Source organism: Motacilla alba, chromosome 3 (assembly GCF_015832195.1).
Source record: "Motacilla alba alba isolate MOTALB_02 chromosome 3, Motacilla_alba_V1.0_pri, whole genome shotgun sequence".
Classification (NCBI taxonomy): Eukaryota; Metazoa; Chordata; class Aves; order Passeriformes; family Motacillidae; genus Motacilla; species Motacilla alba.
Genome location: NC_052018.1, coordinates 48,531,599 through 48,559,426, shown reverse-complemented (window position 1 = coordinate 48,559,426; position 27,828 = coordinate 48,531,599). Strand labels below are relative to the sequence as shown.

The following is a 27,828-nucleotide window of genomic DNA, read 5'->3' as shown; positions in this document are numbered from 1 at the left end:
TGGGAAAAAGTATTGGTAAGATTTCCCTGCAAATTTACTGCAAGGAAATGCAATAGTACTACTAGTTGCATTCACTGCTGGAGAAGCAAGAAAGGAAGTGGCTTAAATAAGACAGTCTAGCAAAAATTTACAATAAAATTAGGAATCAGACGGTGTATAGGATATTGGCCTGAAAGATAATTCCCTGGCATCTTCAATCCCATCATGATGCCTCCAAAAGGATGCAGGTTGTAAGTGTGCTATGGGTCAGATACAGCTCACAGGCTCACAGATGGACTACTTTGTCTCAAGTAACCCGTAACACTCTGCTAGAGAGGGCCCAGCGGAAAACTTGGAACCAAATAATTCACCATACATAAATAAAACTAAATTAGCTTCCCAATAACTCAGGCTTATCTCCAGTTGCTGTTGGGCAGATATAATTTGAAATGGACTTTGCACTTACCCAAGAACATGTTCACACAAAAGCCTGCAGTAGTCACTGTGAGAACTGGTAATTAACAGCAGAATCTTCCCAGCATTCTTCAGTTGTTTCAGCCACTTTTTTACAGACTCGGGACATCTTTGTAAATATTTGTCTGGATGATTTTTCACTTCTGGGAAATACATCCCACAGTCTTCTAAAAAATGAAAACATAATTACGTTATCCAATCCTGCTCACAAACCACTTAATCCACACAACAAATATCCTTTTATGTGCAAACAACACAATTAAAATAAGGCAAAGCAAAGTTTAACATTTTCTCTGGGCTGTAACATAATAGAAACCAAAACCCCCAATCAAACCAAGAAGATTCACTGTAGCAGAAGTAAGTTTGCATGACTTTTTTACTGTGGAGTTTTCATAATTATTTTGTTTTATGTTCTTTTGCTCATAATAGTTAGTAGCAAAGAAATTTCAGATTATAGCTTCATGAAGGAAATAATTATTTCTTTTTGCCTTTGCTGAATTTTTGGATACTCAGTTTGTGATTATAAAATGAGCTAAATGTTTAGAAAGTAGTAAGGACCTAAAATTCCAAAGAACACCTGTTCACTTATTTCTGACACTTTATGTTAGCATGGACTGATCAGTAACATCCATTTTATAATTTTTGCATTTTTCTCAAGTAGCACTTTATCTATGAAAGGTTGATCAACTGGCAAAAACTCATAAGTATTTGGAATACTAGGAACAGATGCAAAAAACTGCCCTGTTCCAATTTCAGCTTCAATAATGTTCTTTTTGCCAAATAAAACAGCAATAGAATTTTGCAAATACACTTGGAATGTAAGATTTTTTAAAGTGTGCAGCAACACTAACTTGGCAGTAAAAGTTACCTATTCATTAAAGTCACCGATAAATATTCATCTTGTTATAGCCCATAGCTGCTTTACCAAGATGTCAAATTAACATTAAATTTCCCTACATATTTCCTCTGCGTTCAAACCCTCTATGACCAAAACTGTCAAGCTAGTTAAAGGTTTAAAAAGAAATATAATAATTGTAGAGACAGAAATGATACCAAGTATTTGGCTCTCAGCCTGTGTGTGTTATATTATAATGAACATCATCATAGATTATTTTTCTTCCAGCACTTGTTCTATATGCAACTGTCTGTGGTCAACTTTGCTGAATGATTTAATAAATCCCAGACATTACTTAGCCTTCTGGTATGTGAGTAATGCCGTTCTCTAGTTTGAAAAAATAAGATTTAAACCACTTGAACTTTAGCTATTTAATGGCAGAGAAGATGCACGTTTGAAACAGTAGTATCAAAGAAAGACCGAAAGATGCTGGGCGCTAAACATTGTTCCATACACTACACACTACACATTCAAACACCTACAGATGGCAGGGAACAAAAGTCTTCCAAAAGAAGATTCAAATTGGCTGCTATCCCTGGAATTGTACAGGAGGCAAAAATGTATTATTCTGTACTACAACTTGGAAGATTTCTTCCAAAAAAGTAGACTTTTCTATCTGAGAAGAGCCTCTCAAACAAAATCTCCCAACTCACAACCAGGCCACTCATCCAGTTCTTTGCTGTATTTAGGTCAGGCTGTGTAACAGTGTCTACCAGGGATACAAGCCTGTTCCTGCAGCCGGCATTATGGGATGCCATGACATTTGCCTTGAGAGCTAGCCAAGAACAATGATATTTTTGATTAAACAAAGCAGATTTATGAAAGAAGGTTTCCTGTTGCATTTTCCCTCCTCCTTTCCTGAGGCACGAATATTGTTTGGGATGAGCAACAGAGTTTCTAGGAGCAGAATCTGCATTTTTTTTCTCCATATTATAACTAGCAATAATATTTCATATGCTATCCTATGACAAATTTTCATTTTGTGTTTTTGAAAGTGCACAACATTAGATGAGAAGGAAGGGGGACACACCAACAAAGCAGGCTTAGCATTAGCTCTTACAGGTACAAACAATTAAAATAAAGATGGTAAATTTCATTTATATAATCAGTGACCTATCACTCTTACCACTCTCAGATGAAAAAATCTGTTTTACTCCTGGATGCTCTTTTTTTTCTGTCCTTATGTAATCCCTTCCACTGTCTGTGACCATTATTTGATGTGCAATTTAAAGCCCTTGAGTTAATTTAATCAAAACTGTCTTATTTCTCCATAATCTGTGCAGGACCTTCTATGTGACAAATCTATTATATTTTGCCTTTGAGCTGCATCTTCCTTGGGAAAGGTCAACAACTCTGGGTTCAATACATGAGCTGAAAGAGAGTCTTATTCTAGCTTTCTATCTAGACCCTGAAGCCCAGCTGTTAACTGCAGACAAGCAATGAATCAGTTCTTGACACTGGGATCTGAAATTTGCCGCTGGGCTGTTTGCCATATCAGGCAGAGGCAGCTCAGAAGAATCCACATTAAAGCATACTCTACTGTAATTAGGCCAGCATGGGCCAGGAAAGTGGAGTTTAACTTAATTCCTAACATCCTATTGTATCTGGTGAAGACAGTTTGGTAGAATACAAACTCATACCTGTAAATGAGTTTAGTCACCAAAGCTTGCAAGATTTGATTGAAAGCCAAATAAAATAAAAGCCAAAAAATCTTGCTCATTAGCCCGGGCAGGAGCCAATTTTGATGAGTATAGCAGAGCCACAGGCACCTTGTTGGCAGAAAGAATTGTGGAAGCTTTAACATGTGATGGAGAAATAGCATCGTGTCAAGCCTTCAAAATCAAATGGAATGATTTCTTAATGACCAATGAAGCCATTTTTCCCATTATGGCATAGGTTTTACTATGTTTTTCTAAAGCAAACAAACAATAAAAATAAGAAGAAAATTCTATTAAACAAAGCACCAGTGAGAAATCAGAAAACAAATAATTTTATCAGAGACAACAGAGGAAAGCAAAAATTATGCCGACTATGCAACTGTCACACAGCTCGATTCTTGAAAAACAAAGAAGTAGTTCATCAGAATAACACTGTTCTGGAGAAATAAGAAATTTTTCTAGCCTGTAAAACCTCCCTGACAATGCTTATGGGCCATTCAAATTGGAAAATACTCTTAATAATGGTAATATACGCAAACTTTCCTGAAGTTTTGTTGGTCCACAAATTCAGTGTATCAAACTGGGGGACTAGTGGTCACTGCCAGATTTACACTGCCAGATCTGATGGTTTGTTACCTATACACTGCCTAAAATAAAAGCTCTACTTTTTTTCTCTCTGTTTTATGAATATCACTTAACATACAGCTATATGGACATTGACCTATATTAATACACACCCATTAAGAAGTGAAAGCAAAACATTAACAAAACAACTGTCCCAGCTTTCACCTCAAATTCTCTGTTGTTTTCAGTTACTTTCAAGAATGCCAAAGCCTTCATTAGTAACCTCTGGCTCTTTGGCAGTGTGAACACTTACACAAAATACAAAGAAGTATTTAATAAAAAAAAGCGAAACAATAAGCCCGTGACAATCAATGTAACAATTAACATATTTACCCCCTGTGATTTTATGAGAAAACTTAGTCCAATAATGTGGAGGAGGAAAGTGAATATCTAAGCATTTTATACACAACTTTGGAATGTATTATGTATATGTCACCATGGAACAAATGCAATTTTTTCAATTTCCATTCTTGTTATTAAACAACTTGAAGTTTATCTCAAATCTCTGAAATACAGCCTGGAATAGCAAATTGGCAACTAGCCTCTGAAGGGATTGATAATAATCTTCCAAATATACTTTCAAAAAAAATTATTGCTTTTTCAGTCCACCAAGTATCCTTTCAGAAAAAAAAAAAAAAAAAGAACATATACTTTTAAAAGCAATTAAAAATAAATAGAAGCAATTAAAATGAATTGTCTAGAACCACCATACATGAAGGTCCTGGCAGAGCCTCTTATCAGATCAACATCCTGGTGTATTTTCAAAGCAATATCATTTCCTCTATCTATATTATCAGAGGTTCCTTTCATGTCCAGTTTGGAGTTCATTTTTTTTTTTGTCTTATCTGACATTTTAATTTGACATTTATTCTGACTTTTAATCTGACATTTATCTGACATTGTGTTGACCTGTAGTTTAACTCTGTGAGAGTTGTGATAGCAAGTGTGATGGGAATTATGTAGCTGGAAATGCGGGAAATGCAGAACCCCCAGACCATACTCAGAGAGAGGCTGCTCAATGCTTGTCATGTCTTCCAGGACAGAAAATAATCCAGTCCTTAAACCAACGACCCTCCTCTACTATAGTCACAAAATTGCTTTATTGAAGTATGCAGTTTGATGTTCTAATACAATACCTGTTTTTGTGGAAAAAGTAATTCTGGATTTCTCTTGTGCTCTGCATTACACTGCTTCTCCCTTGCAGGGTCAGTTCACACCCACCTGGCCCTGGATTCCTTTGGATTCAACATCAGTAAATCTGCACTGCCAGGACACGGCAGTTTTCATCCCTTAACTGCTATTTGTATTATAAAGTGGGCAAATGTTCAAGAGGCATCTTTCTGGCAAGGTCTTAGTCTAGAACTAAAACATAGGAACAGTGTATTTCTCAGTATTGTCACTGCTTCTAAGGGGCACCTACTTGATTAAATTAAACATAATTTATCTGCTATTTATACAATTTAGCTAAGCAGAGAAGTATGAGGCTAAAAAAAAAATCCCTAGAATTCAGCCAAGAAAAATAAACTTTATACTACCAGTTTGTAGCTTGTATTTAGTGGCTTTAACAACTAACAATCTCTTACAATGAAAGTATTATTTGGAAATGTGACTATTCTCTCTTTTAAATTCAAAGGCAATATGATAGCTTAGCTATTAATACCCATAGCCAAATTCTCTGCAGCTCTGCCATGAGAAAGCATTTCTAGTTCTTCCCTAATTTTTGTCTTAATGCTGGCTTGCAGGTAACAGTTATTAATTTGATTAACAGAGTAGAGCAGCAATAAATTATTATCGTTACAAACAGCAATGATACAGACAACTATATTCATTGTTTATTCCTATCCACTGTGGCCTTACAGCACTTTATGTTTTTAGAGTGAACAGAGACACTTCTTTGACCATTGTTGCTGCCTTCTTCTCCTGTCTAAATAAACTAATACAACAACTATCATGAACATTCAACAGAAACACAAGAAAAGGAACTTCATCATGGAAGATTCTGCAAAATAACTTAAATTTCATCTAATGAAAGCAAGTAAAGGAGAAAGGGGGTGATGGTTAAAATTACATCAGGCAAGTCGTCTTTTACTGCCTTTCATGTATGCTGAAGTGTGTGTTCTAGTAGAAGCAGCAAAAGCAAAATAAGAGACAGAGGGAAGGAAATGTTTACATAAAGCAAGATAAGAGAAGATAATGAAGGGTGATGCAGGAATGACTGGACAAAATATGGTTACATTCTGGAGGCCTGGGATGAGGCAGATATCAGGAACAGGGAGCAGCAGGAAGAGATAAATCATCCCCTCCTTCCCCCAGGAGATAAAAACATGTAAAAACAAAGTAAAACAGTCCTGGAAGATAGGAGGTTAGGAAGAGGCAAATGTCATAAGAGCAAAAATGAAGAGTGACAGATATCAAATATTTTGAGTTTAATGTTTTCTGCAATTGTCTCAATTCTTTAGAAAGACTGAGAAATTCTTTAGAAAAACTGTGCCATTTCTTAAAAGGCCAAAGGGTTAAACATCCTGGTCCAGTTCACGCAGGAAGAACACCAGCTATTTACACTTCTTCATTTATTAGGAACAGACATGAAAAGAGGATACTAAGTTTGGAGACAAAGGAGATTTTAATATTGTGGTTCCAAATCTCTCATTCTCGCCTGAAAAAAAAAGAGTGAAGCAGCCATTTCTGTGATAAGAGAAGCAGAAAAAAAGGAGCATGGGTGAATTGGCCACTGGAGACCAGAAATTCAGAATAACACCTCAGTGAGTTTCTGCCTGTCACGAGGCTGAACTTTGCAACCCGATGAACCTCTGTTTGTTGTAGCTAAGAACTATCTTATGTGCCAGATATATGAGTAGCTGCTTTCAAAACAGTAACTTTCAAGCTGCTCCTGTATATACAAATGAAACAGAAATGGGACAGAAAAGGGAAAAAAAACCCCTGAAAATCAGACAGAAGAGAGGAGGTAGGAAATACGAGGAGAAATGAAAACCAAACCAGTACTAAGGATAGGTTGCATTCTGTTAACAATGCACACTTATAAATAGGGAACATATATTAGGATGTCCAATCAAATTAAAGAAAAAAACTTTTCCTCCTGTGTTCTCAGAAAAGTAAGGATTTTTATGATCACAATGTAAGCCCTCTGTCTGTGGCTCTTGAGTTTTGAACTAATCACATAATACCAGTTAAAGTACAGTAACAACTTGTTCTTCATTTGCCTCTCTTGCCTGTGAATCTGTCAAAGAAGATGTTTACTGCCCATGTAACATTAACATTCTCAATATTTTTAGCAACCTCCAGCTCTGGTCAGGCAGAAATAGATCACATTTTCTAAAATAAGAAACTATTTTCCAGTGATGACAACTCTGTGCTCACTTTGATTAATTTCAAGGGGGTGACCATAAGGTAAGGGTCCATGGTGGGCTAGGAAAAACATGACTACTTGGATTAATAGTGGCTGCAGTGCTATATAAACACTTAATACACTAAAGAAAACATTTTAGCAGAACACACACAAAACATCACCTCTGCAAATATTTCATGGGTCATTTCCTCTTCTACTTATTTTCTACTCCTGTGGCCTATGAGAAATTTACTGCAAGATTTAAAATGCTTTGGTAGCTAAAGATAGGTCTCCAACGAAAAAGGGTCTGATTGACTAGAAATTTTCCTAAGGAAGCTAAGAGCAGATGTTGTTTCTTCTGGCTTAATATTGTAAGGCAGGAGCCACCACTCTCCCTCCTTTCTGAGGTGAGGCTCCCATGACAAAGGCTGTCAGGATAGCACAGGACCTTTAGCTATATTTAAAGGGAAGTCCTAATGTCTAAATTAGAAGCTATTACTGCTCTGACATTTCTTAGCTGAACATCACCCCCTTCTTCCCCCTGTGTAGCAGGGGGTAGAACCTCAAGGCTGTGCAAGGTTTAAGGGCTGGCCCTAATCAAAGTCAGCTTCAAGGTGAGGCTGTATAATTTCTTGAAAACATAGCTTATCAACAACTTCTCCACAAAAACTTTTCAAGCAAGCTTAGAAAGTACCATTTCCTGATACCCCCCACCATTTCTATCAGGAAGAACCCCATTCAATGAGCCCCTAATCTTCACCCTCCTGCTTACTAGCTCTGCCTCATCTCTCACCACATCAGAAGTGTCCTGGGTGCAGAACAATCAAGACACTTAGGAATGCAATGCCACAGCGAGATGCTGGCATGGCTTTGCATGTAGTGTTATTCCTACTTCTTACTGAGGTCCATGGACACTGAAAGAGAAATCCAGGCTATTTTCATGTTTTCTGTTCTTACTGGTGTTCCCAAATGGCTTACTTAACTGCTCCCACAGCCAGAGTAAGCCCCACTCTGCAGTCCTTGCCCCATCTCATCCCAAGCTTGCAAATCTCTTCTTTTCGAAAAGGTTAAGAGCACAAATAAAAGAAGTTACAAGGAGCACAGGTGTGTGGCATAGTCTGCAGCCCGACTCCACTGTGACTGCTGACACATGACACTTTTAAGGAAGTTGTCTTGATGTAGGTAGTTTCAATGACTTTCCACAGTTTTATATACACAAGTCTTGGAGAGAGTATTTCTTTCTTTTCTTGTTTTTTCTTTCCCTTCTGGTTTTATGTTAACATTTATACCAATATATATTTATATTTATTTGTGGCAATGTTTCCCTAGTGCACTACAAAGCAGGAAGGATGTACTTTGGAGGTAGGACAGGATCTGTTGCTGTATTTTAGAGGAAATTATTTATTTCTCAAAAGAATCCACTTCCTTGCTTTACATTACCATGCTAGCTAGCAGCATAACAGACCAGATTTATCAAACTGTATGAAACCAATCCATTTCTGATGACACTCTCACAACCCGTGGGCTGAACACTAGACTTGTGCAGAGGTAAATATCCTTTGCTGGACAAACATTCAGTTAAATTAGTCTGATTCACCAGATCCTCCCCACTGCACTGTGTGAACAATTAAAGTGAACAATCTGCAGGTGGAAAAATCTGCTTTGTTCCATTGTCAAGAATGTCTTCTGACAGGATTTATGCAACACATTTATTCTTGGAAGTAAAAGACTGAAAGCCGGCATAGTGATTGCTCAAGGCAACACAATCCACACTTTTTCCTCCTGTTAAAGATTTACATGGATCATTTGTTATATAAGTATTACCATGGTATTAATACTTACAAGAAGACAACCTATCAGTGGGAAATTACCATAAAAATTCTGGAAATCTCCATCTTCACCTATACTTAGACTGCTGAAGTTACTGATCCTTATACACATATTCATCATACAAACTTGCCATAGGAGTTTATTTGAGATTTTTCTTCTATGTACATTACAAAAATTTGCACTCAAGACCTACTTTCCCAACAAATTTTGCATACTTAAATAGATGCCTGTTAAACTCTACCTGTTGTCAATTCACATACCTTTAAAATACATCCCTGGTAAAGACAACCTAAAAAAACTGCAAAACAATTTAGGAAGGAAGGAGGAAATTGTTTTGTTCAACTGAATGCAGCTAAGTAGGTGGGAAATGGGATCTGTTCAGGATGCTGCTGCAGTCTAATTTGGCAGGAGGTAAAATACTCAATTACGAATCTGATGAAGATTACTGGAGTCCATGATTTTGTGCAAAATGTGCTTCTATGCTTGGTGTAGAAATTAAGTGCATAATGAAGAATTACAATACAGTAGATAGATATCTTACAATGACACATAGACTACAGCTGCTGATAAACTAAAAATCCTACTCATCTGTCCTGCTCCACCAAGAAGACATTACAGGTAATCCCTGCTTCTGAGATCTCAAGTTTCTTTTTGAAACTTTGAATGGACCAGCTACTTTGAGGCACTTCTTGCAGTAAGAAAGAAGTTTAAGTTCTCAGAAATATTTTTCCTGGAAGCAGCAGCATCATCTACCTTTTATATTTGCACATGTAGATACTAACACACAAACAGAGATACATACATATATATATTAAAGAAATAATAATAACTCACATAATGTATACTAAAAAATAAAAATAATATATATATGTTAAAGAAAATTAAATTAAAGAAAATTAAAGAACATTAAAGAAAAACAATATTTTTTTCTTAAAACAAGAAATAATCCTTTTCTGTCTCCCAAGACACTGTGCACTGACAAGAAGAAATGGTATTAATTCCAATCTCCAGGTCTACAGCTGCAAACTTTCTAAATGGGTACAGATGGATGAAGAGCGGTAAGCTGACTCATTTTACTTCCTACATAATATTCCTATACAGATGCCACATGCACACTTCAAGAACAACTTGATTAGCAGTGGGAAACTGCAAGCCACAAGCACCACAAGAATGGAGTAGGGAGAAGAACTCTGTGTAAATTGAGGCATTTCAAATTGTATCAGAAAAACCTGTCAGAAAACAAGACATTACAGAAGAGTGTGACCAGGGGAGATCTGTGACAGGCTATTCTCCTTTCATGTTTATGACTACCCTGTGCATAGACAAAGTTACCAGCCATGCACTTTCTGCGATCTCATTAATTTTACAACTTAAAAGCAGTGTTCAACAATTACTACTCGTACTGTAGATGATGTACCACCTGCTGTTATGCTTACTGTCACATTTTAATACATAAAATGAAAGCCTTACTCTTCTTGCCTGGGATCTCACCCTAGCTATCCTGTTAATACAGCTCTCAAATCACACACATACCAAGTGCTTTTCATGGTTCTTGCTTACGGAGCTGCATAGATCTGGCTGCAGAAGTATATTTTCAGTCCCTGTGTATTAAAGAAATATTAACAAAAAGATGTACCAAGAAGGGCCATCAGGATAAGACCCAAAGAGCTGAAATGATAAGGAGTCAGGGTACATTCAGACTGCGTAGCGAAACGCAGTATAAAGGCGTTCATTGATCTCTAAGAAGCCGGCACAGCTGGAGGAAGCAAGGCCTCCGCGTGTCCGTATTTGTTCTCCATCTCAATAGCCCGGCCACACGGCTGCGAAGAGAGAGAGATGGCAACTCCCCAGAGCAGGAGCGCATCTTTCCCGGCGTTCCTTCCGTGCCCGGTCCATCGGTGCGGTGGTGCCATCTAGCGAGGGGGGCCCGGGAGCGGGAGCCCCGCGGCACCGGCACCGCGGAGGCGGCTGCACCGCCGTCCCCTGAAAGCACCGCAGCCATCCTGCTATCAAGAATCGTGTCCTGGTTTAGACACCATGGCTGGCGGGAACACAAGTCTCAACTATTATTTTTTTCCCTTTTCTCTAGTTATTGAAACCTTCTTAAATTTCTAGACAAAACTTTTAAAAGACGGAACAGAAGTGAAACGGGCAGTTCCACAGCCACAAATAGCAGTGGTCCTCAAACAGCAAGTGTGAGAGGTCAGGGCACGAGTGTGGGAGGAAGGCTTCATGGAAAACACTGGCTGATTTGACAGCTTAAACATAAATCTAAGAGGGAAATAATAACAGTCTTCAAGCATGTAGAAAACTCATGCTTGGGGCAAAAAAAAATAAAAAAGGAATAATTTGTTCTTTGAGGCACAGGTCCATGAGTCAAGAAGCAATAACCTTACACTTCGGTAAACCTAGATTAGAGATGATAAGAAGGTTTCTGATTTGCGTGGTACTGACACACTGGAAAAGCTGCCAAGGAAGTTGTGTGATCTTTGTCAGTGCAGGTCTTTAAAAAGATGCTAGAAAGCCATCTGTTAAAACACCAAACCCACCTTTTTGGCAGTGGTGTGCTAAATGGAAATTATTTTCTACAGTTCCTTAAAGTACTGTGATTACATATTACCAATGAATATGTGTCCCCACGTCCATCAATTGCTTTAATGAGTGATGATAGTGTTCACGTTTATCAATGTAATATGGATAATGACACTTATGGTCACATCAGAAAAATTTACTAGTAGGCAGTAAGAGGAATGAATGAAGAGGAATGAAGCAAAGAGCAGCAGCACAGCTCTGTTAATCACAGTGTTTGCTAACCTGAACAAGTCTAAAACTTATCCAAACAAAAGAGATACACACAGCTGACTTCATGCTACTTTCATTGCAGACTATCTCTTTCCTATTTGTACCAGCTCATTTTCCACAGGAAGGTTGAGAGGAGCACTCCCTAATGCCATTTTCATGAGCACAAAGCCCATAATTTTATGGCCAAGCCATCAGCTTGAGAACAAAGGAAAAAAGCTGCTTTCCAGAAACTTAACAAGATGAACAGCCTCCATTAAGAATGCTTTAAAAATGGGACAACTAAATGAAATTATTTTATGCAAAGCCTGTGTGCTGAGTTCATCACTCTCTTACAGAGAATGGAAAAAAGAAATTAGTTAAAATTATACCTAAAGTGCTGAAAAGGTCATTGCTGGTCAAGCTGTCAGCAAGAATTTTGGAGTTTAGAGTCCAGAGAAATCTATTTAAAACTCACGAAGAAAATTTTTCTGAGTGCTTTGTTTGTGATTCTGTATTCCTATCTCCCCTGGTTTGATTCTTAACCTGTTTTAACATTATCCAAATAACACATCAGACAGGTGAGAACTTTTGGCTTTCTGAGGCCATTTTTGTATGGATCTCTGCAGCTACCAGCAGGAAATTCTGGAAATTAAAGGCAAATATTTATATATTTGATATAAAATAATAGAATCATAGAATGGTTTAGGTTGGAAGGGACCTTAAAGATCATGTAGTTCCAAATCTCCCTCAAAATATTTAAGTGACTATATAGAGTATCTCTTACATTTGTAGTGTATTTACAGCGTATATTCTAAAATGCTGTGTCTGTTTCTGTTAATGCAAACTTTACAGGACTTGGTATTTCAGGTTTCTTGCAGGCTGGCAGAGGGTGGCTGGGAACCCATCCTGCTCATGACAGCAGTGGGCACTCCTGGGCACACTGTTCTCCTGGGTGGGTAGGCTGTGGATCAGGAGGGTTTCCATGCACCTCCATCACCAACAACCTTACTCCAATTTTCTTGCTCTCTCACTACAACTTTAATTAAAGAGTTTAATGAGAAAAAGCAGAAAGCAAGTGCCTGGTTTCCACTTGAACCCTTGCTAGGCTGCAAGGAAGGAAGTCCTGCCATTAAAATTCCACTTACATGGGGCTTAGCCAAACAGGATGGAGTATTTATGAAGGCAAAGACTGCATGAACAATTCGTATTTGTATATTTAAAATGTTTGTAGAGGCAGTTTCCACAGAACAACAAAAGTCTTTTCTGAATATTTATGAGGAAACCAGATGACACACAAACAGCTCTTTTGTTTTCCAGCTTGTGGGACTGGTTATTAAGTTCCAAGAAAACAGACATATAAGGAGACCCACTTCTCCTTTAGTCTTCAAATTACCATTTCTGCCAAAGCCAATGACATATGCACACCACGTTTGCATTCAGCACCTTACACTCTGCAAAAATCAGACAACATCCACATTAATTTATTTTTTTGGACAGACATCTGAACATTAATGTGAGATTATTGTGTTAATATCATTTGTTGTATGTGCTCTCTTTTACTACTACCTTTCTGCTGGAAGAAATTAATTGAATATGGAAATGGCTCTTGAATGAATGTTGGTTTTAGTTCATAGTATTATAAGACACAAAGTATGTTTTTTTCATTAAAACACTCCTATGAGGACCAATGTTAAATTATACCAGCAATACTGGCTACATCACAGTTGCTTTTTAAAAGCAATTTCTCTGCTATATAAGGATTCAAGATAAACAAAAAGAAAGACAAGTAAAAGTAATATTTTCTTTTGCCTTTTTAAGTGCAAATTTTCAGACATTAGAAACCATTTGAGTATCAAAGACACAACTCTGTCTGACAATAGCATAGCAGATATACGCCTGAGAGATATATTCTCTCAAGAATTTGTTCATATCTGTATTCATTATGAAAAATTGCTCTAAAACAAAATCCAATTAGCATATATTACACACATGCATGTAAGATGTATGATGTATTTGCAGAGAAAGATAAATATGGAAATGGAAAATATGGAAAATGCCATTATTACCCTTATATTTATAATATAATGTCATTATTATCCTTATATTTTACCATTACAAGTTTATGGGCTAGTGGATAGAACAAAACAGTAACCATTCTTAAAGAAACTTTAAATGATACATAAAGACTTCAATATTCTTTAGAGAAAGGACTATAAAATTTTATGTCCTCATTTAATTGTTAGGCATTTTAATTACTTATTACTTTTTCCACATGTACAATAATTCTTCTACAGAAATGCATTACTAGAAAGTATGAGTACAGCATCACATGCTGTTACAAAAAGAAAAATATAGAGAGTTTATAATAAGAGTTTTCTTGGAATTTTTATGAAACCTCATGCTCTTTCATGATTAGCTCACAGAAACATTAAAGTAATAAAAGTCCTTGGTTGTTATTTGACCATAGCTGACTATGCACTACAGTAAGGTATTTTATAGCTTGATACAAGTATACCTCTTAAGGATTTGTTCATAGCCCCATGACAAAAGTCACATTTACTTCAGTGGCAGAAGAGTTTACAAGGATCTTACTCTCCTCAATATAAGAAACAGAGCATCAGTTAATAGTACTTTATTCACTCAAAAGACACAAGCTGATTTTGCTCCTACTCCTGCTCTCATTTTAATTTCTGTTGCAGAATATTACAAGAGATCAAATAAGCAAATCTAAGCACCTGGCAGATGAGAACTTGTACCTGCTTTCTTTACTCCCTCATTGAGGTGAGTGTTTTATTTCACTGTGGGGACAGGTTTAATGTACACATATACAATCAGTCACTCCATCTCACCTGACAGGCAGTAACTTTTTATGCCACTTGCAAGCTCAGCAACATGCCCTGCAACATGCCAATCTAAAAACACCTTTCACAATGCTCACCTGGGAAGTTTAAACTCTTCCTTTCCAGCTTGTTTAAAATATCCTTTGCTTGAGCCAAACAAAATGGATATAAAGAAGACTGCAGGAGTCCTAGACTGGGGAAAGTATTCTGGCTTATTAAGTGTAGAGAACTAAACCAAACAGGTGGCAGCATTTCCCCACAGTGCAGTAAGAAGCTTGTCTGAGTGACTTATAATCTTAGGCATGCAAGAAACACTTCAATTGCTATGTACAAATTTTGCCTACATGGTATGTGCCTCATATTTTATCCAGTCAATCTTATTTGTGTTTTAAGAACATGTCCAAGTTCTAATACAGCTGAATTGGGAATGATTTAAATCAGAAGCATGCTTATATGCCATTTTTTTTCCTAGCTTGACAGCTACAAATAGCTTTACATTCTATTAAAAAAAAAAAAAAAAGTAATGAGTGCTTTCTACAAAGCTTCCAAAATGAGACAAATTATTTTTATTTAAATCCATTACACTAGGGAATGCAATGAAATACTGTAGTAAAATGAAAGGGTTATATATAGGGAATATAGGGAAGATGGCATTCAGACCAAGATGGGAAGGTATGTGTGGCTCTTTGCATTCACTGCAGACACCTGAATGTTTCTATGAAAATATTGACTGAACAAATTTTTTTTGTGGTTGTTGTTGGTTTTTTTTTTTAAGTAAGATACAGTAAGTTTTAATAATAATTTTACAGATCACAGATGCCCTCATTACTATAATGTAATTGAATTATAACTCTGGATTTAAAAGTCAAAAAAACACTGGCTGGGTTGAAACACCAGAGGGAGCAAGTTTCACAGAAGAGTGAATGCTTTTATTGCAATCTCCTGGCTATTGTGTTTCATCATTTAGGATGATACAAAAGAATTCAGTCCGATTACCTGGAGTGGCTGGAATGTGCCCGTCAATGCAAATCCCTTCAACTTGTGATGAAATGTGTAACAAGGAGCCCCAAACAGCAGAGAAGTGAGGATGTGCATCATTTGGGCAGTCACAGGTTTTTATTCACAAAGCTGAAAAATCTTCTGTTACTGACTACAGGAGGAAAAACTAACAGCCTTGATGTATTTCCCTAATAAAGACTATTTTGGTACTGTTTTTTAAAAAATTGACTCACACTCCTCCTTCACAAATCACCCTCAGTTGTGACAGACCCCTCTAAAAGACTAAAAAAAGAACAACACTTATGATCAAAGTCAAATCCACCATGAAATGAACCGAGTTACTTGGAAAAACCACATTCTCTTGTCCTCCATTAGGGACTAAACTAAGCAGGGCTCAAAGAAAAAAAAAACAAAAACCAAATCAATTGTCTTTCCTATGATTCACATCTGAAAAAACTAGACCTCACTCAGAAGTGACCTTGTTGCTGTGTCTTAAATGGGAACTGAAACTTTTCATCTGCTCTTAAGGGTTGATCAAGTGGCAATGTATGCCTGCATTGTTAATAATCCTTTTATGTCACTACACTGGGTCCAGTTTGGTCAGAAGATGTTGCCAGCCACCACACGGAGAGGTCCCAAGGAATTATTTTTTCACAGCTAATGCCCTGTTGTTTGTGGTGCCCTGCCCCTGAGGGACCTCGAAAGTCAGGAGTAATCTTTACATTATGATTAGTGCAATTTCTCCTCATAAAGAACTTTTCAGCATGCACGTCTTAGTCCTTCCTGCTCTCTCCAGTGAATGGTGCCTGACCCAAACCAATAGTAAATCATTCTGTATACACAGAATGCACAGGAAGGGCTGTTTCAAACCAAAGAAAATAGTTTGTCGTGGTTTCGGTGTCTGCTTTCAATCTAAGAACAATGAGTTTCAGAAAAGAGGGAGGAGGAGGAGGAGGAGGAGGAGGAAGAGAGGAGAGGAGAAAGTCAGAAAGTCATAGGACTAGGCCAGGGAAGCAGAGGGAGAAGGGGAAAAAGAGCAGCCTCTTGAATGAGTAGGGTTTCTAGCCAAGAAACAGCAACAGCAGCCGAAAGCAGAATTTGTAACAGGTTTTTTTTGGAACTGGTCTGATGGGTACTGTTGCAGCAAACCAGCACATATTTCTTTCACTCCACACATTATGACCCCATGGGAGAAAGGCATCCCAAGGATTTGATCACCACAATTACTACAAAAACCAAAGATATGGGTGCAAGGAGGAAGCAAAAGGAATGCCTAAACAGCAGTACTTCACAACATACCCTCCAGTTGTATTTAAGTAAGTTTAAAAACAAAAAAGTCAAACAAAAAAGTATCAGAGATTGCTTTACTGCCCCAGGCCACCTTCAGGCAGCATTAGGAGGATTTCTAATGCCTAGACAAAAAGTATTTGCCTGCATCTAAAGTACAGCATGAAAAAAAGGAAAACTATCACAGTGAACTTTTAAAGACTGGAGGGTATATTTGAAAGTAGAAAATAAAACTCTGATTTTGCAAACTCCATAGAGTGTTTTCCCTTCCTTTTGGTAAGCACTGTAATTAGGGAGTTTGTACTTCACCTGACCTAGCAGATGGATCACTCCACTTGTCCTTTTTAAGCTCCAAGGAAGAGGCTTGTCTGGCACCTCAGCAGGCTACTGAGATCCAGCAGCACTGTCACTGCCTCCCGACTTGAAACAATCCTTTCCAGCCCTCTCACATACCACGCAGGTCTCACAGTTCAACTCTCAAGCTCCCGGAGACCACAAAATATTTGGCAGTGCAAGAGGTCTATGATCTTTCCTGTTTGGTTTTGCTCAGAACTCTATAAGACAAACAGTTGGTGCAAAGGTACAGGAGGCTTCAAGGATTTCAGTAGTGCTCTCCCCTTGCATTTTGGTTTCTCTCTCTGTCCATGCAGGCAGCTGGCTGGTATCCCTCAGCCATTTGGAAGTTAGTTTGCCTCTGAAATACACATTAGTGCCACATACTGGCGTTTGTGCTGGAAGGTGGATGCGCGCCATATGGCCAGTGACTGGATATATTTCACACTGTTTTCAAATCTAGCAGCAAGACAGTTCAAATCATCTTCTAAGGTTACCAGGGTGATAATTCTGTGTTCAAGTAGTTATCTGGCTCCCTGACAGATTTATTTGATTCTTATAATTCTCCAAAAATAGCACATGATCATGTATAATTTTTTTAAGTTCTGTCAGAAAATCAGTTGCCACCATTAAAAACTGCATGCAAAACTTATGTTCCTTTTCATCTTCAATCCTGTCCTAAGTACTTTGATTTTTTTCAACTTCTTTTTAGAAAGAAGCTGATCTCTTTTTCCTAAACTTTGACAGCAGTTACAAAGGAGCTGGCACTGCACAGAATAGATAAAGTAGGTAAATAGATAAAGTATTCCATCAGAATTCTTTCTTTTGCATCCTCATTTAAAAGTAGTACAATAATAACACTATACATCCAATTTCAAATAACTCCATACATTTTACCATAAGAATTCAGTTTTAAATTTAGCAAGAAAACTTATATTTAGCAAACAAGTTTTTACTTAGGACATCTCAGCTTTGGACTTATGAAGCAGTTTTAGTAACTTCAAGCCAGGTAAATGCAAAAATAAATGTACCTTAAAATATCAATTTAATAGAAAAGATGTATGCAAATAACATAATTTATTTTTTTTTAGGAGGCAAGTTGTGTATATTGATTAACTTTTCTCTACCACTTTTCCTACTTTATTAATGCAAAGACTGAGGCAGATCCAGGAGGGTGATTTAGAACAAGAATTTTATGCAGGTGCTAACTCTGCGAAGGGAATATCACAGAAAGCTTATTATTAATGTTTTATTGGCGGCTAATTGCTTCTGCTTGGGCTAAATAATTAGCAAACTGAAGTGTACTGAATAAATAAAAGTTTTAACATCCAAGCAAGTCACCCTCTAAGTTACTCCATGCATCCCAAAAAACCCTGAGACAATCCACTGACAAAACTTACCCAAGGACAACAGAAAATATTTTCCAGTTCATGAGGTCAGGAGTAAGTTTTTGGTGATCAAGCAAACCTTTCATTATTAGTTTGTGGAATCTAGTAAGTATTTTTTCTTTAGTGGTTTTCTTCTCCAGAACTGGGAACTACTGGTTCCTTTCCCTCCCTTGCTAATGACTAAGATGCAGTGCTATGCTAGGCTGGCAGAGGCAGGGGACAAGAAGGATGTGTGCTGTCTCCCTTTCTCTAGACAATTTCAATGTGGCTTGAAAGCAAGTCCTGTCCAGGTCAGCTTTAATAAGAAAGAGAATTCTTGCCAGGGATTGTGGTTACCCTCAAGACTTCATTTAGACCTCCTGGGAGCACAAATATAAATTCCATTAACAACTTACTATATTTTAGCTTTCAAAACCAAAACCCTAGTGTGCTTTGTAACACAGATGAATAGCTAGGATATTGAGAACATTACCAGATTTTTCAATTACTGATATCTACACCAGCAAGAAATTGGAATATTGTTTGAATCACAAACTAAAGACTCAGTATGTCTACTTTTTCTTGATTATTTTTCTACTAGGAAATATAGAACTAAAAATGAATAAATAAAACATTAAAAATCTTGTTTTATTAAAATAACTTTTTTCTTTTTATTTTAATCACAAAGAGAATGCCCCCTTTTTGTTATTTCTGCCAAGCACCAGAAAACTTAATTTTGCTTTCCTTTGAGGAAGAAAATACTACTGCAGTTGCAATACAAGCACCGTTGTCATCCTAATAGCTTCACTAGGTGGTTCATTATCACTATCTTGTTATGCTCCTTAGAATAAGCAGGAAAGTTCACACAAATGTAGTGGCATAAAATCATAAAGTCTAAGCTCAACAGACAATAATATCAGATCTGTCCTCTGGCAGGTCACCCAATATAATAAAATTTTGCAGCAGGTCAGGTGTGGACATAATCACTTTTTTCCCCCCCCACATTTCCCAAAGCTCACTACACTAAACCCTTTATGCAGACATTATGACTTCATGCTGGTTTTATGCTAAGTGCAGATCAAATACCTGATGCTTTATAAAGCTGAAGTGATAAGAAAGTCTGCTGGGACAAAGTTAACCTTGATGATATTTTTGGAGAGAAATCTTATCAGCACCCTACACCATTGCTTTATTTAATGTGATATTCTGCATGAGGCCCTAGGAGCCTTAAGCCAGCATCAGTTCATCACTGTGAGCACACACATTCACGTTCAGCTTAAATGAAAGCGTTTGAAGATCTTCATACTCAGACACTAAGGATATTTCTAAATGCTCCCTCCCTTCTACAGTTGTCCATCATTACACCAGTTTTGGAGTAGCTACAATGTTCTACTAACTGCAAATACTGTTTCTGTGAAAGCTTTGCTTTGTTTGAGTTTCCATACAGATTACCTCAATTTCTTTCCCTTTGCTGTGGGAACATTTGCAGGTGCGAGTGGAGTGCTGGCAAAGTCCCGAAACTAGGAGATCATGGAGAAGAACAGTGCTGGGAATTCCTGTCTCTGGCCCAGGTCTTGCAGGGCAGATTTTCATTGCCTTTACCCCAACACCATGAAAAAGAGCCAAAACCTCCCAAAGCAGTTAATGCCAGCACTGAGGGGTCCCTTCCAGGATTGTTTCTAAACAGGAGCTCTCCCTTGAGTTACACACACAGTCCCAGTTACATAATGTATGGCTACACTATAATTGCTGGGTAAGCAAAGAGGGAGAATGAGAAGTTTTTCTCTGGGACATGGAAATTTCCCAGCTGTGCAAGATGAGGACAGGACTTCATCATGAATCACTGGTTGGGTAAAAACCTAGCTTAGTAAAAGGACAGTCCTTAAGGATGAGAATCACCCCACCGAAAGTTGACAATCCCTAAATCTGTGCTGGATGGCAAGGCTTCTTTTATAGTTGATGGAGACAAACGGGTGTCTCTAGCATGTTGCTCTTCCCACTTGAGTGTACACAGATGTCTAAAATAGACCATGTGAGTCACGCGCTACAAATGCCTGTTTCTTTCCTTTGCTCCAAAAAAGTAATCTAGACAACAAATGCCTAATTGTCAATGTCCAGAGTTCACTTGCATGAAAGCCAGTCTGGCTGGATGTGATTTGTTCAGCTGGGCTAATTAAACATGAAGATCTCTAAAACAGGACAAACAGCAATGATTAGAATTAATAGGATTGATGAACACTGAAGGACTAGAGGCATAAGACTGTCTGAAAATAAATTATCTGCTTTTCTATCCTCTTCCTCCTCTCTTTCATGAAAGATGAAATTGACTATGCAGACATTGACTATGCAGACAAAAAGGACATGCCCCAAATCTTGACTGTCTTCTGCAAACATCCAACATCTGGGGAAAATGAGATGTCTCAGCTTGAATACAGCCAGTGTCAGAGGCCATGGGAATAAAAGAAACCCTTGAACTAATATTTATGCTAAGCAAAATTATGTGGGCTTACTCCTTTTACTTGCATTCTCTCTTCTCATTAAACTTTGTACTATGCCTTTTACTGCAAATTCTGCAAATCATTATCTTTTAGATAAAATTAAAATCTCTTTAAGATCAGGTTAAACTAAATTAAAAAAAAACAAAAAACAAAAACCAACAAAGAGAGTAACTGGCTGATCCCAACATCAGGATACCTCAGCAGGTAACAACAGCTGTTTCTGCTTCACTCCACAACCTGGATTAAGAAAGTAGTGATGTCTAATTGGCATTCAAAATCTTTTGCAGACAGCAAATGGTGCAGCAGATTCCCAGTGGAGCACATAATGGCCTCCTTTAACATTTGCAAGCAAGAATATTGGCGTCTCTACTTCATTAGTAACTTTCCAAAACCTCATTGACTAAACATTTGAACAAACTAGGTAAATAATTATCTTTCTCTCCAGTTGATACAGAAGTAAAAATATACTGCCAATGGTCATAGATGGTGAGGTATTTTAATTTCATAAGAAAATATTCAGTTGGGATGGTCTTTGTAACTGTACCACACTCTCTTATTTACTGAATTAGGTTGCTTGGATCATGGTCCAGTCAGTGACGAGAAACAAACGAAGGAGCTTCAGTCCAAAATGGCATTAATCAATTGCAATTCTCCTTTCCTGTAAGGCATTGGCTCAACACGATGGCATTTCAAAGCACTTCTAAATGTAGACAGTCAAAGGCTCCATGTAATGAGAGAAGCACATCCACTACTGTGGGGCATGTTTTTACAGGCATTTGCTCTTTTTTTCTTTCCACATCCATCTGGAGAACCTAGAGCAAAATAATTCTGTGATTGCTACTGAGCAATGTGGTGCCACTGCAGTATCATCTTACATTTCCTTTGCAAAATGTCTTGTAGTCTATTACTTTGCAATGACTTAAAACATTCATTTCACATCTTAGTCAAAGTTTTTTGTAAAAGTTGTCCTGTCACAAAGATCAAGGCCTTTTTCTTCCCACTTAAGAAACAATACAGTCACTGGAAACAAGCTTTGACTAACCAGAAGCTCTCTTAAAAGTGTGGAAGTAATATAAGCTTATTTTTACTGTGCACAGCTATTCATTTTACCAGGAAAATAAACTACTTGGCAGAGAGGACATACTTTAAACCAACCTTTCAAGAGCTCCCTTGAGATTTATTTGAAAATATTAGTCATCTTAGACAAAAAAAAAAAAAAAAAAAAAGAAAAAAAAAGAAAAAAAAAAAGAAAAAAGAAAAAGGTAAAAAAGAACACTTAGGAAGGAGACCTGAATTTCTTTATATCAAATATTCAGGTATTTAATGGAACTTGCCTCTCAATGAAAGGGAAATCCCTTTATGTGATGCCTCCAGATCCAAATGGACGGAAAACAATACCTGAAAATTGGAAAGCCTAAAATGACTGGATACAAATAAATAACTTAAAATGGCAAAATTAATTGCTCCTTGAAAAAAAAAAGTTCAAGAAAATGCCAACAACTTTTTCACCTACCAGGGAATAAAAGTAGCTCTAGTGAAGAAGTTGAAATACCACAGTAGAAATCAATGTGATTCCCAAATGTTACTTAGGTAGGGCTACAAAATATGCTGAAGTCATAACAGGATTTGTGCCAACATTGGAGAATAAAAAAATGACTCAAAATTTTTTATCCTTTCACACCTCAGGCTCCATATTAATCATATGATGAAATTTGAAGGAAAGAATAATTAAAGGCTTAAAGGTAAATGGACAATAGAATAAAATGTAACATGGCTTTAGAAAAGGTAGGTCATGTCAGACTAGCCTGATTTTTTCCTTTGATAGGATACCCGATTTTCCAGACAAAAGAACTGCACAGAGAGATTAGATTTTATCTGCACTTCAGAACATTTGGTAAGGTGTCACAATAGAGATTACCTGATAAACTGGAAAAAAAGAAGGTTAGAAAAAGACTATGAAGGTGCTGACTAAAGTGACTGTTGCAGAGGAAACGCCAATGAACTGTGCTGAAAGGGAAACGTCTGAGCTAAAAGAGATTACTTCAGTAGAGCTTCTCCAGAAGCAGTCTTGATATCAGTTTTATTTCTAATTTTATTTTTGTGATTTCACCCCTAAAACAATGAAATGAATACAAAAAGTTTGGGGACAAAAATAAAGAAGAGAAGCACTGACATGGAGAAGAACACCATGAAATGGAAAAAAATGGAGCAGAATATTAAACATGGGATGGAAATACAAAGTACGGGGCCCCCCAGCTGAGATGGGATTCAACTCATCCAAGCTATCTAAAAACTTTTTAAATTCCCAGTTCTTTGTATAATCACTAGAAAGTTGTGAATAAATCCACTGATATTTTATATTATCTACTTTAGACCCATGTCTAAATGGGATGAATGGAGATTGTCTGGAGATTCTTCCACCTTTCTACAGTCATTCATAAGGTACATTTGGAAGTCTTCCTTAGGTGCCCAACTTTAAACCAAAAAACAATTTCCCCAAGGACTATTGAAAAACTACTTTTCAGTAGCTCATCAGCCAGAAATCAGGTAAGAGAAAAACACACAATTTTCTTTTCTGACCCAGGACTCAATAAAACACAAATAACTTCTTCAGATAGACTACACAAGATAAATTCAACGGAAGCAGCAAAGAGTTAATACAAGTGTAAAAATACCAGTGAAATCTCATCCGAGTCAATATCTGCCTGTCCATATTCTGCAAGTCTTTCAGAACACAGTTTGTCTTGCAAGAAAACACTGCAAGAGCAAGAACTATATGAGTAGTCAAATGCTTCATTAGACCCCTCACTCTCACAAGGGAGAAGGACAGTTCCATCTTAAAACCCTCAAGAGCAGCAGGTTAGAAACTTGCCATGAACAGATTTAGGCTGGAAACTTTCTTGAACATGAGAACAGTGAGGCTGTGGGAGTGCCTTCCAGAAGAGCTACTGAAGGCCAGAAACCTGAAGAGTTTTAAGCGACTTGGACTGTTTTGTGAAACAATTATATGATGCAGGGCCTGAGAAGAAGAGGTGTGCCAGAAGAATCTTGCTAGCTTTATTTTGGCTTTAAAGAAGATCTCAAAAGCTAAATTCCTAACTATAATGTGGAAATGGGCTGAAATTCCCCCAGAACCTTTATTTTATACTTTAAAAGCATGAAAAAATCACCTTCCAAGCTATTAAAATATTTTTCCAGTGTACCCTAGTATATTTATACAGGTTTTCAAAGGGAAATGACAGATTTGTCAATTCTGATGACAGGAACAGAAGCAAATGTCTGAATTCAAAGATAACATTCCTTTTAATGGGGTTATGTTAATTTATTACATAAAATATTTGGTTGTTGGTTTTATTTATTGATGTATCTGTTTATTTACTTTTTTAAGAAAGAAACAAAGGAAGAGTGATTTGAACAATATAAATGAGATAAATTTTTCATCTGGTCAGATCAAGCAGGTGGACTTTTTATTAAAGAGCTTTTTTCACTTTTTTTTCCTTGAGCTTTTCTGGTATATACACATTCCTAAACAAAGGAAATAATTAGTAAAATAATACATCACAATTAAAATAAGCATTACAACTTGATTTTGTTTCGGTAAATTTTTGCAATATCTTATAAAATAGGAGATTTAAAGTTTGTTATGAGATACAGCTACTAAATTTCTGATGTCCTTATGCAAGTTTGAAAGACAGTTTGAAGAGTTTCATGGAAAAACATTTATTTACACAGACACCTGATGGTTTTGTTGCATGTACAGTTATCATCACAGTGTAAGTAAAGAGTCAACTACTGTGAATAATCAGATTTTATTTCTTCCCCTAGGAACTGAAATCTCACTTTGTCATTTTGCCATATGCCTGTCACAATTTTAGTAGTATCAAGTATCTGAGGACTGAATCTATTCTCTTATAAATGTATCTTCTTGTAGCACAGACCTGGGGAAAAATATGCTGAAACAAGCACTTAATGATAAAAATACTGGAACTATAAAATAAATGTATATAAAAAAATGACATTTGTTAGTCTTTAATTCCCAACCTTACATTACTTTGTCAAAGAAAAAGCAGACAGTTAATTAAAAGTTATAGATAATACATTACACTTGATATATCAGCTATTCTTTCATGCATCTTTAAAAAGTCCTTTGAAGCAAATATATATTATCTTGAATTTATAATGGAAATGGAAAAATGAAAAGTTTAAGGAGATTATCCAAAATCAGGCTTATCCAAATAAACTTTCCACAAAAGCAAAAATACATGTAGAAATCAAGACATCTCTTGATTTCTCTGTGCTGTCGTAACAAAAAAAAAAAAGCCCAACAAACCCAGGATTATCGATTAAACTATTCAAAGGATGTGTAATATTAAAGTTAATTATTTTAGCTGTATTCTTCTACAAACTATTCAACCTGGTAATAAAGAAAATAATCTGTTGATTTCTATCCTTTTCACAGATCTTGCTTGCCCTGTGCCGAGATGCAGTAACTCTAAGTAGTCAGAGTTATATGGATGCTGCAGGGAGAAGGCCAACCTGCCCTAACTGCAGCCTGAAGCTTTGCTCTCATGCAATTATGTCCCCTCCGTTCTCACAACAAAGTTTTTAAAGTAACTTAAATTACATTTGAGATTGTAAAACTCCTTTGAAATTTCCCAAAGGTCTTCAGTTTCCCCTGTGACATGCACACAAGCTAACCTTTTGTGCTGACATGGACTCCATATGTGTTTTCTTACAAAGTCAGGCTAAACATTTAAAGATAGGAGAACTGACCTCAGATAATGTCATCCAAGATTCCTTTGCCAATCTCAAAAGGTGCCAAGGATCAGTATAAGAGTGAAATTTTGATCTAAAGCCAGAATTGCATAGAAATGTGATATCTACATATAATGACAGAGAAGAGCAAAGATTTCAAAGCAGAGCAGAACAGCAGGCAAAGGTTCTCTGAAAAATCAGTGTGCAAGAAGCATGCGCTCAGAGATCAATAAACATCAATTTACTATTTTGCAACTAGAGTGCTTCTCCACAATGCATATTAAATAAAAATAACCAAAATGTATCATGTGAACATGGTAGTGACTGAAGAGGTAATTGATTTTAGAATGAACTTGCTATGTTCGAACTAGGCGAAGTTATGGAGTAATTTTTCATTTTGAAGACATAAAGATCTGATTGTTAGGGGCAATCTTATCCAAAACAGAGAAACAACTACTTAGACAGTCAGTCTTTACTGCTGGGTCTCTGTTTGTCATTAGCTATATTATCTACTAAGTGTATCTTTGATAGACAAATTCTTTTAAAATAGAGCTGATGTGAACCTGTATCAGAATGTCCTGACTGGAAGGGACCTACAAGGATCACCAAGTCCAACTTGCAAGTGAATGGCCCATGCAGGGATCAAATACACAACCTTAGTGTTATTAGCACCAAGCAAACTGAGCTACTCTCAGGTTAAATGATGTATGTCAAACCCTGGTTGTAACATGCCAAGTGAATGTTGTTTCATGACTAATTTTTGAAGAAAAGCTGTACATTTTCTAGGAGAGCAGAAAAATCACTGCAAGTGTCAATGTGCTCACATTTCAGACACATTCAGGAAAAAAATATAGTTTGCATATTTTTAATAAAAAGATATAGGAAAATACAGACTGAACTATACATGCCATTACTATCTCATTCCTGTCTGTCTACCTGTCTATATTTTCTAATTAGTTTCACAATGCTTCAATATCATGTGGTAGATTACTCAAATGCTTTAAGCCTTACCTTTAAATCTCTTTACCATTGACAAAATCAGTTTCAAGCTTTGTGTGCCTTTTTTTCCTCCTGCTTATCTATCTGTATTTCTATGGAGAGTCTCACTGAAATTCCTAGGTTTCTTATGAATGCCAACACATTTATTTTCCAAACTTGTCAAGGGATTTATGGGACTCTGGCTGGTAACAGGCACTGGGAGCCTTGGGCTAGAACTATTTATTCCCATGGTTGTGAAATGCTCAGCAGCCTGATCAAGAAATGCACAGATTCTTCTCCTGAGATAACAATCTTGCTCTTCCAGCTTCTGTACATTTGTCTGAACCTCTGTTAAAAGCTTATCAAATTTAAAAGTTCCAGTTCAATATTTCCTTATCCAGGTGCTTTCCCTAAGCAAAGCAGATGGTCAGAAACATTTTGCAGCATCATCCCCACTATGCAAACTTTGCTACATGTAGCTTTTATCATTATAACTGGAAATTATGAAAAGCAACGCTCACACCAACCCAAGAGTGTATTTCTTTTATTCTGCTCTTTTCAGGTATGTATTGTGTATTCTTTCCTTCCTAACCACAAGACTGTACCCAGCCCCTAGGTCTGTTTATTTTTTCAGAATTAATTTGCATTTTTTTATGGCACTAAGAATTAAAAGCCTGCATAGTCCAAGCTAAAGCCTGGGATCAAGCTAAACATTTTAAGTTCTAGGATTGTCTAAAGACCTAAAATATTTTTTCAAGCTATAATTTATTATGCATTTATAGCTGGTGCTTGTTTGAAGGGAGGTGGTTGAATGCAAAGGAAGTAAGAACAAACATAAGGGAGGACCATATCTGATGGATGGAATTGCAGTCGTCAAGCATATGGATGAAAGAAGTGTCAGTTAAGTACAGGAAAGTGAAGTTGAGGACAAAATTGCAACCAGAGCTTTAGAGAGACCACAAGTTTTTCCACTTTTGAAGAAACACCCAGTTCTCTTTCCCACAGAACAGAACATCAAATAATCTTTATTGAGACGTCATTTCAATTTCTGTTCAAAAATAAAGATTCTTTCTTCACTGAAGCAAAGGAGATGCCAAGAATATTTGTATCATGATTCAGAATATTAGAAAATCAATATCATTTTGGCCTCATGGCTTTTTGAGATGTTAGAAATAAATGTTAAC

At 36.9% G+C, this 27,828-nt stretch overlaps 1 protein-coding gene across 1 annotated transcript in view; it reads right to left on the bottom strand.

Annotated features, from left to right (window-relative positions):
• NT5DC1 (5'-nucleotidase domain containing 1) overlaps positions 1–27,828 on the bottom strand; it is a 128,005-nt gene that overhangs the window by 45,160 nt on the left and 55,017 nt on the right. Inside the window, exon 7 of the mRNA XM_038131499.1 lies at positions 446–620. Coding sequence (XP_037987427.1) covers positions 446–620 — 175 coding nt within the window. The remainder of the gene's footprint in view (positions 1–445; positions 621–27,828) is intronic.